The sequence below is a fragment of the Aquarana catesbeiana genome, linkage group LG12 (assembly GCF_042186555.1).
Source record: "Aquarana catesbeiana isolate 2022-GZ linkage group LG12, ASM4218655v1, whole genome shotgun sequence".
In the NCBI taxonomy this organism is placed as follows: Eukaryota; Metazoa; Chordata; class Amphibia; order Anura; family Ranidae; genus Aquarana; species Aquarana catesbeiana.
This window is the reverse complement of record NC_133335.1, coordinates 6,273,534-6,291,603: the sequence shown is the minus strand read 5'-3', so window position 1 is coordinate 6,291,603 and position 18,070 is coordinate 6,273,534. Positions and strand designations below refer to the sequence as shown.

Genomic DNA, 18,070 nt, shown 5'->3' with positions numbered 1-18,070 from the left:
CCCGGTAGACAGCATACAGTTTGGCACTTCAGGTCTTGGTTACAGATTGCCCTCTCTGTCCTTCTCAGAATTGAGTCCCCTACCACCAGAATCTGTCTTTCCTTTCCCTTCGCCTCCCCCCACTCTCACTGGAGGAGTTCTTTCCCCGGCAGCTAGGAGAGTCCCTCAGCTCCAGCAGTGCTGGTCCCTGACTGGTTTTACTATTGTCACTCAATGGAGTGTACTTATTGGGATGCTGCAGCCCTGGATCGGCCTCCCTGGCACTTCCCCCTCTACCCTTCCTGACTGTCACCCTCTGTGCTGGCCCCTGCCAGCACCTGCCGTGTACATTCCTGGCTCTCCTTTAGTATGGAGGGACTTCTCAGTGCTGACAGTTGCTTCCCCAGATTCAGAACCTGGGCTTCCAAGGAAACAATGTGCTTACATTTTGCACTGCAGTATTCACCCTCAAATCGGATGATCAAGGAACGCATACATGCCACAAGATGTACGAGTCGCCTCTCCACACCCGCATCGTACCTATTAAATTTAATGAGGATTGGGGATTATACCCTGTCCAATATACCTAACAACTAGCTTCCTGACACTAATACTCAACAAGACAATACACAGGTACTCAACAAGACAATACACAGGTACTCAACAAGACAATACACAGGTACTCAACAAGAAAATACACAGGTACTCATCAAGACAATACACAGGTACTCACAGACCCAGGGCCGATCCCAGGCGGATGCTCGGGGTGCAGTGCACCCGGGCGCCAGAGAGAGAGGTGGGGGAGCTGAAGCGCCAGAGTGCTCCCCTCCCTCCTCCTCCTCCTCTCTTTGTCCAGAGGCAGCTCTCTCCACAGGTCACCGCCACCACTGTGTTTTTGGCTGCTGAAGGCCGTCCCTACTCCCTCCTCCTGTCAGAGAAGGAGAGCAGCTTCCGGAGATCGTAGCGGCTGGTCTCTGTGTGGAGAGAGACCAGCCGCGCAGTGACGTCACATGGGGGGGCGGTCACTGTGCCTGACACATGTTCTCCTCCTCAGTCTCTCACTCCCCTTCAAGCCTGTCTCCACCTGCTCTTCACCCGGGTGGCACGGCTGCACACTGTCCTCTCCTCTCCTCTCTAGCTGCACTGTCCTCTGCACACTGTCCTCTCCTCTCTAGCTGCCGCTCGGGTGTTTTTTTGTACCCTAATGGAGGGGGGTTTGTCCTGGGGGGTCTCTACTAATAGAGGGGGTTTGTCCTGGGGGGGTCTCTACTAATAGAGGGGGTTTGTCCTGGGGGGGTCTGTACTAATGGAGGGGGGGTTGTCTTGGGGGGGGTCTGTACTACTGGAGGGGGGGTTGTCTTGTGGGGGTCTGTACTAATGAAGGGGGGTTGTCCTGGGGGGGTCTGCACTAATGGAGGGGGGGTTTGTCCTGGGGGGGTCTGCACTAATGGAGGGGGGTTTGTCCTGGGGGGGTCTGTACTAATGGAGGGGGTTTGTCCTGGGGGTCTGTACTAATGGAGTGGGGGTTTGTCCTAATAGAGGGGGGTTTGTCCTGCGGCGGTCTGTACTAATGGAGGCGGGTTTGTCCTGGGGGGGTCTGTACTAATGGAGGCGGGTTTGTCCTGGGGGTCTGTACTAATGGAGTGGGGGTTTGTCCTAATAGAGGGGGGTTTGTCCTGCAGGGGTCTGTACTAATGGAGGCGGGTTTGTCCTGGGGGGTCTGTACTAATGGAGGTGGGGTTGTCCTGGGGGGGTCTATACTAATGGAGGGGGAGTTTGTCCTGGGGGCTCTGTACTAATGGAGAGGGGGTTATCCTGGGGGGGTCTGTACTAATGGAGGGGGGTTGTCCTGGGGGGTCTGTACTAATGGAAGGGGAAGGGTTGTCCTGGTGGGCTGTACTAATGGAGGGGGGGTTTGTCCTGGGGGGTCTGTACTAATGGAGGGGGGTTTGTCCTGGGGTCTGTACTAATGGAGGGGGGTTTGTCCTGGGGGTTTGTACTGGGGGGTCTGTACTAATGGAGGGGGGTTTGTCCTGATGGAGGGAGTTTGTCCTAGGGGGGGTCTGTACTAATGGAGGCGGGTTTCTCCGGGGGGGTCTGTACTAATGGAGGGGGGTTGTACTAATGGAGGGGGGTTTGTACTAATGGAGGGGGGGGTTGTCCTGGGGGGGTCTGTACTAATGGAGGAGGGGTTTGTCCTGGTGGGGGGGTCTGTACTAATGGAGGGGGCGTTTGTCCTGGGGGGGTCTGTACTAATGGAGGGGGATTTGTCCTGGGGGGTCTGCACTAATGAAGGGGGGATTCTCCTGGGGGGGTCTGTACTAATGGAGGGGGGTTTGTCCTGGGGGGGTCTGTACTAATGGAGGGGGTTTGTCCTGGGGGGGTCTGTACTAATGGAGGGGGGGTTGTCCTGGGGGGATCTGTACTAATGGAGGGGTGGTTTGTCCTGGGGGGATCTGTACTAATGGAGGGGGTGTTTGTCCTGGGGGGGATCTGTACTAATGGAGGGGGTTTGTCCTGGTGGGGGTCTGTACAAATGGGGGGGTGGTTTGTCCTGGGGGGGGTCTGTACGATGGAAGGGGGGTCTGTACTGAGGGAGGGGCTTATACTTAGTGGAGGGGGGTCTGTACTGAGGGGCCACTATAGTTGGTCTAAGGGTGGGTGATACCATATTATACCGCACCCAGTGACACCAACCCTAGTGACGCCACTGCAGCTGCGGGCTCTTCTTTCCCCCTCCTCCTCCTCCCTCTCCCCCTCACGTGCACTGCTGTACTAGTGAGCAGCGCTGGCCAGCACAGATGCCCACTATGTTTCTTCCCCCGCCTTCATATCAGCCAGGGAAAAAATAGAATAGAATAAAGAGCAGAGAAGAGGATTGTGGGACATGTAGTCCCGAAGACTGGCAGCCCCACTGTAACAGGGAAACTGCAACCCACACAGCATGCTCAGCTGAATGGGAGAGAGAGCCAGGAGCCCAGGAAAACTTTCAGGGAAGTACACCCAGGACTCCAGAGGGAGAGGGTAGTGCTGAGAGAACACCATCAGAGAGAGAACCCCGCTGCCCTGCGCCACCAGAGGGAAAGCCACACAGCCTGGCGCCATCCCTGGTGGAGAAAAGAATGGAGTCGTTGCCAGAATACAGATCTGGATGCTACCCAGGGGAGTCGCCATGGGCAATTCAGAGTGAGCTGACTCCTGATCAGGGGAACCGTTGCTGTATCGCTGGGTCGGGTGAGAGGGCCCATCTACTAACGTCCATAGGAACTGCAGTCTCTGACCATCTCCTGTATTATATCTGCAGTCTCTGACCATCTCCAGTATTATATCTGCAGTCTCTGACCATCTCTTGTATAATGTCTGTAGTCTCTGACCATCTCTTGTATAATGTCTTCAGTCTCTGACCAGCTTCTGTACCATGTCTGCAGTCTCTGACCGTCTCCTGTATCATCTCTACAGTCTCTGACCATCTATTCTATCATGTCTGCAGTCTCTGACCATCTCCTGTATTATGTCTGCAGTCTCTGGCCATCTCCTGTACCATGTCTGCACTCTGACCATCTCCTGTACCATAATTGAAGTCTCTGACTGTCTCTTGTGTCATGTCTACAATTTCTGAGGTCTCTTTTATCACGTCTACAGTCTCTGACCGTCTCTTGTATCATGTCTGCAGTCTCTGACCATCACCTGTAGTATGTTGTATGTCTGCAGTCTCTGACCATCTCCTGTACCATGTCTGCAGTCTCTGACCATCTCCTGTACCATGTCTGCAGTCTCTGACCATCTAAGCCCTCTGTGTGTGCATCAGAGAGACTCCCCTCCAGGTCTCATTAGTGTACGCTCTTTCTGTATTTTCTTTATTGTTAAGAGATCATGGGAGGATCCCAGTGTAACGAAGAGTCCTTAGGGGAGCATCTCTTTGTTTGAGTCGTTGCCATAGAAACATTTGTAAAGGGGAAGAGTTGGTAAGATGACCTCGCCCATGTGGGGGCGCCAGAAATATTTCTGCACCCAGGCGTCTGTGACCCTAGGATCGGCCCTGCGCAGACCCACATGCACCCGCAGACCCACGTGCACCCACAGACCCACGTGCACCCGCAGACCCACGTGCACCCGCAGACCCACGTGCACCCGCAGACCTACGTGCACCCGCAGACCTACGTGCACCCGCAGACCCACGTGCACCCGCAGACCCACGTGCACCCGCAGACCCAGGTGCACCCGCAGACCCACGTGCACCCGCAAACCCACGTGCACCCGCAAACCCACGTGCACCCCCAATACACAAGTACTAACGATCCACACACACTACTCAGACAACACTCAGGTACTCACACTACACAGGTACTATGACCCCTGTTATAACCTCCTGTTTTAAACTTTGGTTTTTATCTCACCACTTAGTCCAGTTCCACTTGGACAGAGTTCCAGCAAGCTCAACGATAAGCAGGCTCACAATGAGTTCTACACAAGGTTATATAGGCCTCAAGCACCTGTGACCAATTAATCCTTAATTAGTAGGCTGAAGGAAGCAAAGAAAAAAAAAGCTGTTTAAAAAGTGTCAGGAAAAAGGTGTTAAAAGGCTACAAGGAAGAGCCCCAAAAACGGAAAATTTTATACTCACCTTTCCGTAATTTTCCTTTCCTGTCGCATCTTCATGGCAGCATACACTTTGGGTTGTTACTCCGCCTCCACAACCTAATAGGACCACATAGCTATAAATTGTAGAGAGGGCCCCCGCCCCAGTATTCTCCGTAAATATATAACCTCAGAAGGGTGGGAAATTGTATGCTGCCATGAAGATGCGACAGGAAAGGAAAATTACGGAAAGGTGAGTATACAATTTTCCGTTTTCCTGTCGCATCATGGCAGCATACACTTTGGGGAATAACTCACAAAACTGGGCGGGAATGCAAACTAAGTTTATTAACAAAGAATAGAAGAATTGGCCTGGATAACTGATCTTCTGAAATCCACTGTGGATAAGCGAGCGGAATCCACCTTATAATGAGACATAAAGGTGTTCCTGGAAAACCAGGTAGCCGCTCTGCAAATTGTCTCCGCCGAGACTCTACAATATGCCGCCCAGGAGGTTGCCACTGCCCTGGTGGAGTGTTCCCTTAAGCCCTCAGGTATCTGATGGTTACCTAATGAATAGGCCTTCTTGATGGTCTTTACTAGCCATGAAGCAATGGTGTGTGAGGATGCCACTTGACCTCTCATGAATCCATGCGGGATGATTAAGAGACTCTCCATCTTTCTGATGGATTTGGTTGCCGAGAGATATTCCAAGACGTTACCTTTAACATCTAAAGTGTGAGGATCGCCCTGATCCGTGGTAAGTGCTGGGAGGTTAATCTCCTGGTTGAAATGAAAGGATGAGGATACCTTGGGGATGAAACGATCCGAAGGCCTCAGAACTAATCTGTCTGGATAGACAATCAGATATGGCTCACTAGCCAGTAGAGCTTGCATCTCTGACACCCTTTTAGCCGATGCTATGGCTATTAAGAATGAAACTTTCAGTGTTAAATCCCATAGGGAGATGTTCTCAAGTGGGAAAAAAGGTTCTTTAGATAGTGCTTCCAGAACCACTGAGAGGTTCCAGACCGGGAAGGAAGGTTTTCTGGGGGGCCTCAGTTTTAGGCAGGCCCTCTGAAATTGAATTACAGGAGGATCCTGTGCCCACTTAACTCTTGTCAAGGTGCATAGGGCCGATACCTGAACCTTCAGGGTGCTTGACCTAAGGCCCTTCTCCAGGCCTGATTAAAGAAATTCCAGGATCTGCGATACCGAAGGGGAGGATGAGTCCCAACCTTGCTGCTGAGTGAAAGTGACAAATTTCTCCCAAACCCGTCTGTATGTGTTGTTGGTGGTAGGCCTTCTGGCCTGGAGTAAGGTGTCCACCACCTTCTGGGAACAGCCTTGCTCTATGTACCTAGCCCTTTCAGTCTCCAGACCATCAAATGTAGCTTCTCCGGGTTCGGGTGAAAAAGATAGCCCTGGGAGAACAGGTCCATCGATAACGGGAGGAGCAGGGGATCTGCCGTGTTCAGCTGCATGAGGGTAGTAAACTATGGCCTCCTCGGCCAAAAAGGAATCACTGCTATTACCAATACCGTTGATATCTTGAGCCTCAGGAGGAATCTCTCTATGAGGGGAGTCGGAGGGAAGATGTAACCCAGACGAAAATCCCAGGGGTGTTGGAGGCAATCCATCCCCTCTGCTGAAGGAAAGGGTATCCTTGACAGGAATCTTTGGCATTTCGTGTTTTCCGGTGTTGCTGCCAGGTCTATCTCCAGTGATCCCCAGGTCCGGGATATGAGAGCATAAGCTTGGGCACTCAGAGACCACTCGTTGTTGGAGGTAAAATTCCTGCTCAGCAAGTCGGCCAAGATGTTCTGGACCCCCGGAACATAAACCGCTCTTAAGTCCGACAGGTTCAGCTGAGCCCATTCTAGAACAAGACGGACCTCCTGCATCATGGACCTGCTTCTGGTGCCCCCCTGCCTGTTGATATAGGCGACAGCCACTTTGTTGTCCATCCTCAGAAGGACATGCTTCTCCCTCAAGTGAGGACTGAAGGCCAGGAGAGCCTGAAAATGCTGCTTTCATCTCTAAAATGTTCGACACTGAGTCCTATGTCCAGAATGGCCAGCAGCCCTGAGCCGCATAGTTCTGATAGTGTGCCTCCCATCCCTGCACACTTGCATCTGAGGTCACTATCTCTTGATGAGGTGTGATTATGTGCTTGCATCTTCTCAAGTTGTGAGGTCGTGCCCACCAATGCAACGATTGTTTTACTTCCTGAGAGATGGCGATCAGCTGGGACATTGACGTGCCATTCCACTGGCACAGAAAGGAGATTGGAGAGGCCTCGAGTTCCATTGTGCCCATTGGACCATTGGAATGGTGGACGCTAAGGACCCCAGGATACTGAGGCATGCTCTGGCCGGTAACGTTGTAGCCGAGATTGCTCTCTTCACCCTCTGTATTAGGAGAGGGATTTTCTCCATGGAAGCTCCACTGTGTTCTCCCTGGTGTCCAGCTCGGCCCCCAGAAAGACCATTCTCTGTGTGGGATGGATGTTGCTTTTCTTCCAATTTATCAGCCACCCTAGGGACTGTAACGTTAAGACTAGGATCTCCCGATGTTGGATGAGAGACCCCTGGCCGTCTGAGAGAAGCAGGATGTCGTCCAGGTAATGGTGGACCCTTAGTCCCTTTTCTCTCAGGTGGGCTATTACAGGCAATAGGACCTTCGTAAACGTCCTGGGTGCGGTAGAGATCACGAACGGAAGACTTCGGAATTGGAAGTGCCAATGGTTTAGGGTGAAACGGAGGAATTTCTGGAATTCGGTGTGGATAGGGATAGGTAGATATGCGTCCTGGAGGTCGATTGAAAGCATCCAATCTCCCCGGTTTATTGCTTGGAGGATTGATTGTAGGCTTTCCATCTTGAACGTTTCTATCCGGATTGACCGGTTGAGGTTCTTTAGGTCCAAGACTGGATGAAAGTCCCCTGACTTCTTTTTTACTAAGAAAAGTGGGGAATAGAGACCCTTGCCTCTCTGTGATAGCATGCTTTTGGAGCAGATTTTGAATGTACTGGACTAAAGATAGCCTTTTTTCTTGGGAAGGAGGAAGTCTGGTTGAGCAAAATTGATCCCTTGGAGGGCGACCTTTGAATGACCACCTGTGCCCGAAATGAATGGTGGACACTGTCCATGGGTCTTTTATCATTCCCGCCCAAACCAGTTTGAACTTTGTGAGTCTGGCACCCACTACCGCTGGCTGGGCGGGCGTACCTTCAAAAGGACTTCTGGTCATTGGAGGCAGGGGTTTTGGGCTTCTGGAATTTGAGGAAGGACGTCTGAGGGTTCTTCCAACTTCTGTATTCTTTCCCGGGTCTATAGGATTTTGCATCCCTGTATCTCTCCGGGAGATTGCGCTTAAAGGGAGGCGGCCTCTGTTGTTTCGGCCTTCTGTCTGATGGGATGAGACCTGACTTCCCGCCTGTCACCTTAGAAATTGCCGTATCCAGCTTTGTCCTGAAGAAGTTTACCCCATCGTATGGAATTTGGCACCAATTGGATTTTGAGGCAGGGTCAGCTGACCAGGGTTTAAGCCATAACGCCCTTCTGGCCATTACGGCGGCTAACATGGACCTTGAAGCGGATCGAATCGTGTCCACAGAAGCTTCCACCACAAAATCCCCTGCAAGGCTAAGCTCTTGTAGGGCCTTAACGATCTGTTCTTGATCTGCACCCTCAGCAACAAGTTTTGCGGTACCAGAAGACCAACTGGAAATAGCTTTGCCGACCGCAGCCAGTGCCACTGCTGGTCTGCAGGTGCCTCCTGCAAATAGGTAGGCCCTCTTAAGATCTGTATCCACCTTCCTGTCAAGCACGTCTCTGAACGTCACTGCGTCTTCAATAGGAAGCGTCACGTGTCTGGCTAGAGGCATCAAAGATGCGTCTACTACTGGAGGAGAAACCAACGGGGATACCTTGGGTTCCTTAAGCGGGTACAATTTGGTAAGTCTGTTGGATAGACTAAACGTTTTTTCTGGATTCTGCCATTCCTCTTTAATCAGCTCATCTAACTCATTGATGAACAGGAAAGCCTCCGGAACTTTCTTGAGGTTTGGGAAATTCTTCCTCTGTTTCTGCTGTACCTCCTTAGGTTCCTCCCAGTTTATCGTTTCCTTGACCGATTTAACGAAAGGCTCTATAAGCGAAAAATCGAAACCAGCTGATGCTTCCAGCTCCTCGTTATCCGATGGGAAATCTTGTTCCCTTGATGTACTGGGAGGTGAGGCGCTCCGGGCTGTAAACGCCATATCGGGTGTTGAAACTTGCAGAGTAGAGATTCCAGTAGGTTCTATGGAATCCAGCTCTTTCTCCCTGGTGGCTTCATCCATGCATCTGCGACACGCCAGTTTATCTGGGAGGGCTGTGGCCCCGCATACCCAGCAAGCGTTCCCAGCTGGGCGGGAAGGGTGCACAGGAGACTGGTGTCTACGTGCAGGGGATCTTCTGTGGTAGGAACGGCTATGCCTTGAGTGGGATCGACTCCTTCTACGGCTTCTCCTATGGCCTGAGCGTCTTCTTCCGCGTGAGCGGCTGCACCTATGGCCGGAGCGGCTTCTCCTGTACGAGGTCTCTCTTCGCCTTGACTTGGACGATCTTGAGGACCTGATAGGGCTGACCAATTAGGCAGCGTTAGTCTGATCCTGCTCTCTTTTTCGATCTTCACTACTTACCAACGGGAACTCCCCCCCCCTTACCTATTAGGCTGATGGTGATCTGTTGGGGCAGCGGCCTCCATAGGAAAAGAAAGGTGATGCACCTGAGAGAGATACAGGAAGGTAAGAGCATGCAAGCAGACAAGAAGAAAAGTGTATGGAGATAGACACTTACCCGGGGGGGGGGGGGGGGGGGGTACGACAAGAGTGCAAACAGAGCTGAAAATTGCAGTCAGAATACCTTCAGGAAGCAGGAGAAGCACAGAATGACAGCTGAAGCCTTTTAAAGTTGCCGCCATGGCCGCCGAGGTCATGTCCCGCTCGCGCATGCGCAGTAGCAGCGCGCAACACTCAGCGCCATCTTGGAGACTGGCAAAAACTAAAGGACGCCCTTAGGCTGTGCACTGCGCATGCGCGGAAGCGCCAAGACGCTCAGCGTGCTGTGGAGGATCACAGAGGGACTACAATGCCCAGTAAAAACAAACCAGTGATGAGAAAGATTCTGGAGACCGCTGCACAACAACTAAGCCTGTTTAAGGCCTATACTGGAGCCGCAAAATACCCCTGAGATCACCAGAGCGGGGTTCCTTCCATTGAGCTCATTTAGAGGCTGTACAGGTAAGGACTTCCACCCAGGAGAGGCTAGAACCTGGCTGGGGTGAAGCGGTAAGGGGGTGTTTCTTAATCTGTCCTGACAGGTGAGGAAAAATAAGAGAATACTGGGGCGGGGCCCTCTCTACAATTTATAGCTATGTGGTCCTATCAGGTTGTGGGGGCGGAGTCACAACCCAAAGTGTATGCTGCCATGATGCGACAGGAAAAGAACCTAAAAATGCCACCCAGCAATCACCAGCAGTCAAAAAGCAAGACGCAAGGTGCTGCACCCCACCTACACCTGCACCCTCTCATCTCATGCCTTGGTGTCACTGAGACAGGAAGTAAGGGGAACTCTTGCTAATATGGACATAGGGAGCAAAAAAACAAAACAAAAAGACTTGACAGAAGTTTTATCCTATCAGTTCTACTGGAAATAAAATAAACGTTGGCTGGAGTTACACTTTATTGCCTTTAAAGTGACCTATTCACTAAAATAAACATCCAATAACAGAGCTCTCTGCAAATTTATTGTAAGAAAGGAAAGGTCAGCAGCAGCAACTTACATTGTTCTCTCATTTAAGGACACCCCCCCCAACACCCACAGGATTGCCCCCAGTCATGGTTTACTTACCAGCACTACATTTCCCAGACGCCTCCATTGTACCAGAATATTCTTCCGCAGCAGAACAAAGGTCTGCTGGACGAGGCTGGTCTCCCTTCCTGTCCCCCCGGTCATCTGAAAGACAAACATCACCAATGATTACTTTGGAAATACTCCTTGTTGTTGTTTTGCAACTTTTATGTTATTTTTTTAATTTCTTTTTTAGTTGTTTTTTTGTATCTTTTTTTGTTGTTTTTTTTTTGTATCTTTTTAATATTTTGTTTTAGCTTTTTGTTGTTTTCTTTTGTATCTTTTGGGTTTTTTTTGTATTGTTTTTTTTTGTTTTTGCATTCTGTTTATTTGTTTTTGTATCTTTTTGTTGATGTTTTTGTATCTTTTTTTTTTTTTTTTTTTGCATTCTGTTTAATGGTCAATTTAAAAATACTTGTTTTTGTATCTTTTTGTTGATGTTTTTGTATCTTTTTTTTTTTTTTGCATTCTGTTCAATGATCAATTTGAAAATACTTGTTTTTGTATCTTTTTGTTGATGTTTTTGTATCTTTTTTTTTTTTTTTGCATTCTGTTTAATGGTCAATTTAAAAATACTTGTTTTTGTATCTTTTTGTTGATGTTTTTGTATCTTTTTGTTGATGTTTTTGTATCTTTTTTTTTTGCATTCTGTTTAATGATCCTGAGGCTGAGCTGCTCTCCTATCCAGTAATAAGTTGAGTACATTATGTAAAACTGCAAAGCTGCAAGGGATTTCACTTCTCCAAAAAACAAGAAATTCTCCAGAAACTGGAGTAACTTCCCGGGGATGTCACACAGATGTTACTCTCCGCACTTCTCTCAGCAACCAGCTGGATACATAAGAATATATTCAAAATGTAACAGAGAACTTCCAATGATTGCAGAGCTCTGCGAAACACATCCAGCACCCCCGAGAGGGAGAAGATATCACCGGACATCCATCACACACGGGAAGATCCGCTGTCAGTGGACTGGCCCCTCCCCCATAGCACAGTGTTATTCCCTGATGATCCTGCCAGTAGATACATTATTGTTCCACTTCCTGTATAAGGGTGACAACGCTATTTGTTCTGCAGTGAAATCGCACAGCAGTGTTGTCACCCCACAGACAGGGCAGTCGTAGACAGACGAAAAGTCATGTATATACAGTATATACAATATGTGATTCTGCTCTTCTGGGTAGGGGTCGCGCTCTCGCCCCCGACGCACCGCTTCTGCTTGGTAATGCTTGGTATATGTGATTCTGCACTTCTGGGTAGGAGGGCGCACGTACGCCCCTGGCGCGCTGGTTCTTCTGCGGTTGCCAGCCAATGGATGTCCTCCGGCATGTTCTGATTATCGAGGAGAGAGGCTGGATGGAGCTCTGCCTATGTAACAATACAGAGCTCCATCCTGGCACCAGGGATGTGATGGATTTCCTTTCCCTGCAGAGCAGGGAATACAATCCATCATTTCCCTTAGTAAAAGCAGCACACACAGTACACATAAACACTGGCTAGGCACACAGTTAACCCTTTCAACGCCCGAGATGTTTAACCGCATTCCTAGCCTCTGTTATTAGTACAGTGACAGTGCATATTTTTTAGCACTGATCACTGTATTGGTGTCCCTGGTCCCCACAAAGTGTCAGTTAGTGTCAGAGAGTGCCTGCCGCAATATCGCAGTCCCGTTATAAGTCGCTGACCGCCACCTTTACTGGCAGTGGCGGCCGGTGTAATTTTTTTTTGGGGGGGTCTCGTGCTCTCCACGGGTCTCCACGGTGGCGGTGGCTTCTGTTTCCTCCTTCTTGGCAGCCAATTGTGAGTCTTCTATGTTCGGCCAATCAGAAAACAGATCTCACACCCGCTTCTGACTGGCTGGATTGAGGATCAGTGTTACAACAGTGTATATACGTATATATTCATGCGCTGTTGCAATACTTGGGTGGGCTCGTGGTGCAATGCTCTGCGCTCGCATTCCACCCTATTTTGAAGCCTATTGGAGCCTCTGACTCTAATCAGGTGCTTACAAAAAAACCCCCCCGCCGCCGTAATTCACACGCCCGGCGTCCTGAAAGAGGCCGGACACATGAATAGGGGGTGGCCGCGGTGGCCGTGGAGAGATTCATGCTATTTATCCATCCATTATTCATATAGGGGGGGGGGGGGGGGGTGACGCCCGGGCATCCCTAATGGACGGGCCGCCACTCAACTAGTAAAAAAACATATATAAATACAAATTCCAGTATATATCCCATAGTTTGTAGACACTATAACTTTTGCGCAAACCAATCAATATACGCTTATTGAGATTTTTTTTTAACCAAACATTTATAGCAGAATACATATTGGCCTAAATTGATGAAGAAATTCGATTTTTTACATTTTTTATTTGGATATGTTTTATAGCAGAAAGTAAAAATTTTATATATATATATATATATATATATATATATATATATATATATATATATATATTTATATATATTTGGTCTTTTTTTTTTTTATGTGATCAAATACCACCAAAAGAAAGCTCTCTTTGTGGGAAAAAAATTATATACATTTTATTTGGGCACAGCGTGACCGCGCAATTGTCAATTAAAAAGTTAAAGGAACGCGGTGCCGTATAGCTAAAAATGGCCTGGTCATGAAGTGGGGGGGGGGTAAATGTTCCGGAGGTCAAGTGGTTAATGCTAGTAACAGGCTGTATCCTAGGTGTCATTTTGTATTTGTCCGGAGTTCCTCTTTAAGGGGGCCCTCTTACATGGCGGTCTGCACAGAAGAGGAGATGACGGCTGTGTGCGCGTTTCTTATAGAGATGAACATATTCTGCTCCTTCTCTGCTGACAGTTATTTGCGTTGTCCTCTGTTATATCCACCTACAGCTGTGCACAGAAGATTATCTTCCCCCCGGGGGGCAGGACCTCATCAGAAAGACATTCAGATCATCCAGGCTCTTAAGATCACTTAAAATGACCAATTAGACGAGTCTGAGACTTTTCTAGGTGTGGACTAATTTTATCCAAATGATATCTGGAATCCCACCAACAGGAACAAGAGAAATAAATAAGGAACCCATTACAGCTTAAAATAACCAAACCGGCCTTTTCTGCATATTCATGTTCAATCCAGATCTTTCCCCATGCAGTAGTTATTTTCTGCCACTAGATGTCCTCAGTCTGATGGCCATCATTGTTCAACCCACTTCCTCTGAGCCCAGGTTGCCCCAGCCTGTAAAGGAACAGTGGGCAAGCACAGTGATGAGTTTATTTTGCTGTCACTCTGCTCTTTCCTCCAATCAGCTGTGAACACCACAGAACAACCGATAGCCTCCTTGTATTGGTTTCCCCGATCCCAACCTGAGCTCTGCTGTAAAGGGGCCAATACCAGGTCACATTTAGGGACTTAAAATGCTTGGTGATCATTTGGTTTTTCTTTTTTATTTATTTATCTAGTTTTTTTAATAGCTGCCTGGAGAACGGCTTTATGTAAATAATTTTTATTTGTCTGTGTTGCTGTTGGAGATTAAAATGTTGTCATCAGGACAGGAAGTGAGGAGACAACCACTTAAAGGAGCCCAAGATAACAGTAAAAGCATGACAGGCATATACAATATTTCCCCACCCTTTTAGAGTGTAAGCTCTTATGAGCAGAATCCTCTTGTATGTCTGTATTGTAACTGTATTGTCTTCCCTTAAGATTGTAAAGTGCTGTGCAAACTGTTGGTGCTAAATAAATCCTGAATAATAATAATAATAATTTCCCATATACTGTTATTGGTTGGAAGAGTCATTGCACAACCACAAATCTCTCCATCTCCTGAGCAGGAAATCCACTTACCTTGGGTGTCGGAGAGGATCGCACACACGGCCACCCCGATCCTCCTATACCACCATCTGTTCTGTTTCTTCACCCAGCACAGCGTTGGTCTGAGGAGGTCACATGACCAGAATGCAGATGTGTATGTGATGTTGGCACAGATCCCAGAATTATCTCTTGGGGTCGCTGTTCTCATTTGTGTGTGAGCCGAGAACGTCCATCAGGGACATTTCTCATACTGTGTGGACCTCCAGCCCAGAACCGTCTTCCACCATCCCATCCACATTCTTCATCTGATGGTTGGATGGATGGGGAGCAGAGGAAGTCAGGATCCCCTCCCCCCCAACCCCCCCAGAGGGGGAACTAAACCAAAGATCTGAACTTTTGCACAGTTAATAGTTACAAGGACTGGCTGGCTCTGTGGTCAGCATTGTGCAAGATACAGAAGGGACAACACAAATCCTAATTGTCCCATTTTACTGTATGGGGGAGGGGTCCTTAACACTTGAGCGCTATCCAGACCTATGAATGATTTAGATTTTTTTTTTACAATGCAGTGTTTTAATAGAATGATATGCTTATTATAATATAGTATTTAATTTTGTTTTTTATATTTCCTTTTTTTTCAATTTATGTTATTATACATATTGATTTGTTGTTAGTGGTCATTTATATTTTGTTTCTTGTTGTATTTTATCTTTGTTTGTTGTTGTGTTTAAGTTTTGTTTCTTGTTGTATTTAAGTTTTGTTTGTTGTATTTTAGTGTTGTTTCATATTGTGTTTTAGTTTTTTTTTTATATTGTATTTTACTTTTGTTTCATATTGTGTTTTAGTTTTGTTTCTTGTTGTATTTTAGTTTTGTTTCCTATTGTGTTTTTGTTTTTTTTTTCATATTGTGTTTTAGTTTGTTTCATATTGTATTTTAGTTTTGTTTCTTATCAGATTTTAGTTTTGTTTCCTTATGTGTTTTAGTTGTGTTTCTTATTGTATTTTAGTTATGTTTCCTATTGTGTTTTAGTTTTTTTTTCATATTGTGTTTAGGTTTTGTTTCTTATTGTGTTTTAGATTGTTTCATTTTATGTTTTAGTTTTGTTTCATATTGTGTTTTAGTTTTGTTTCTTATTGTATTTTAGTTTTGTTTCATATTGTGTTTTAGTGTTGAAATAATGGAGGGAAGGAAAAATCAAGAGCACCACATCCCAAAAAATACGTTTATAGAAAGGAGGGACATTGAGGCCAAGAATAGGCCTCGGGACTTTTAACGGTGCTAGAGTAAATAAAGTAGAAAAAATAAAATAAAATAAAAGGATCTTTATTTAACAATCTTTAAAAGAGAAAAACAGACATAAAACAGAGACACTAATATATGTTTACAGGGCAAGTAAAATGATTAATTGATACAAAGGTTGATACCACTCTCTCAACATGTTTCGCTTTCTTAAGCTTCTTCAGGAGATACAGTGTGGCAATTGATCAACTATAAGGTAGAAAAATACAGTAAGAATTTTATGTCTGCTAATATATAACAATCATCATGTATATCAATTAGATCAAAAGGGGAAATTTATACACATAAGGTCAAGAAAATTATATCATATTGTCTTTGTGTTGTTTCTTATTATGTTTTAGTTTTTTTTCATATTGTGTTTTAGTTTTGTTTCATATTGTGTTTTAGTTTTGTTTCTTATTGTGTTTTAGTTTTGTTTCATATTGTGTTTTAGTTTTGTTTCTTATTGTGTTTTAGTTTTGTTTATTATTGTGGTTTAGTTTTGTTTCATATTGTATTTTAGTTTAGCTTCTTATTGTGTTTTAGTTTGTTTCATATTGTTTTTTTTTTTGAAAGCCTATGGCGTGCAAAACACACCCAAAAACTTCACCCGGTGCATAAAAAATGTGCACACACATAAAGAGTGTTCACAAAAAAGTGCCACGGGTACACAAGACGTGCCAATTCCCTGATCCCCCGGGGCGTTAGGCTCCTGCGGGGACAAAGGTACTTACTATGGTCTATCTGGCCGAAACCAGACAGACCCCGTTCTCTGGAGGGCCTGCCGAAACAGGACCCACCCAAGTACTAGGTGGGGCTCCCCCGAAGGGAGACCCCATGAGAGAGGGCGAACTAAGCCAAAAGGCCATGTCCACCCCTTCCCAAGACTTTCAGGGCTGGCCCGAGGACCCGCATCCTTACTCATCACACAGTGAGACAAACGTGACAAAAACAAGACGTGACCAGACTACATAGGTTTAAAATAAATAAAAAGTGGGGAAAGGGATAGTGAAGAGGAGAGTGAAAAGAAGTGGCCATTGTGTAGCACAATGACCAGGCCCTCCGGCCAGGAATAAAAAATTCCTCTGGTCCTAGCTAAAAGGCCCGGCCCAAGAGGCAGGTGCAAAAAAAGCTGTGTTATGGTGCAGTGACCGTGGTGCCCAAAATCAAAGTGACTGCCACTCACAGTGATCTTATGGCACCCCTGGACTGCCATTCCAGGGGCACTACTCCATAGGCTTTCCAGACCTACCCTGGCCCACAGCCTAGACCACGGCAGCCCTGATCTGGGTGTCATCGGCGTAGAAGTGGTATTGGAAGCCATGGGAGGTTATCACCCAGCCCAAGGAAGAGGTATAGAGCGAGAATAAGAGGGGCCCAAGGACGAAGCCTTGGGGTACCCCAACAGAGAGAGGAAGAGGAGCGGAGGAGATGGAGTTGTAAGTGACACTGAAAGTGCGCTGAGATAGGTAGGAGGAGAACCAGGATAAAGCAGAATCACAAAGACCAAGGGAGTGTAGTTTGCTGAGGAGGAGCAGGTGGTCAACTGCAGAAGGCAGCAGAGAGGTCTTCTAAGAGTATGAGTATGGAGTAATGGCCATTGGTTTTAGCAGAGAAAAAGAAATCACCGCTCCAAGAAGGTCAATCAGGAACCTCTCCTCCAGACTGGAAGCCTCAGGTGCCGGCAATGCTTGTAACAATGAGTTTGTGAGAAAAGGCCTGGACAGCTGCACTCAAAATGATAGTCGCCTTTATTAATAAAATCAACAATAATACATGCCACGGCAAGAAGTAAAGGGAAGCCGACTCGTTTCACACTACACTTCGTGCTTAATCATAGCTAAATCTCACAGAATTTAATCTAATGCCGCGTACACAAGACCTGACTTGGTTCGGCGGACCGGAGTCCGTCGGACAATTCGATCGTGTGTGGGCTCCAGCGGACTTTTTTTTCCCTAAAAGTTCAACGGGCCTAGAAATGAAACATGTTTCAAATCTTTTTGACGGACTCGAGTCCGGTCGAAAAGTCCACTCATCTGTATGCTAGTCCGACGGACAAAAGCCGACCCTAGGGCAGCTATTGGCTACTGGCTATGAACTTCCTTGTTTTAGTCCGGTCGTACGTCATCACGTACGAATCCGTCGGACTTTGGTTGATCGTGTGCAGGCAAGTCCGTTCATTCAGGAAAGTCCATCGAAAAGTCCGCAGGACAAAGTCTGCCGTAAAGTTCGCTCGTGTGTACGCGGCATTACATATATACTAGGGTTCATTAGTCACGTGTTCAGGAGATTGTTTACATTCAGTTAACAAGCTCAAAAAAGGTGTGACCAAAGTCAAGACAAAAACCCAGATCTGTGTAGTTCAAATGGTGCTTAGGAAAGGTTGAAAAATTGGAAAATGTAAAAAAAATGTGTATAAATAAAGTGAAAGAAGTCCATAAATAAGATATATACTAGAATATACTGAAGTGTATTAAAAGTGAGTATGAGCTTATATCAAAGTATGTGCATTAAGTATGGAATAAAAAATGTATATAATGTATATATATATGT

The 18,070-nt window shown here is 46.9% G+C and overlaps 1 protein-coding gene across 4 annotated transcripts in view; it reads right to left on the bottom strand.

Moving 5' to 3' along the window:
- Positions 1–14,663, bottom strand: part of LOC141113856 (cholesterol transporter ABCA5-like) — a 99,923-nt gene extending 85,260 nt beyond the window's left edge. For 2 of the 4 annotated variants that reach the window (XM_073607183.1, XM_073607184.1), the window contains exons 1-2: positions 14,272–14,411; positions 10,454–10,558 (exon numbers count right to left, since the gene is read on the bottom strand). In XM_073607183.1, the coding sequence (XP_073463284.1) occupies positions 10,454–10,558 (105 nt within the window). In that variant the 5' untranslated portion in view covers positions 14,272–14,411. Of the gene's footprint in view, positions 1–4,376; positions 4,502–10,453; positions 10,559–14,271 lie in introns of those variants that run through there. The other 2 variants (XM_073607186.1, XM_073607185.1) reach the window with 2 other exon arrangements.
- Between the last annotated feature and the right edge of the window lie 3,407 nt (positions 14,664–18,070).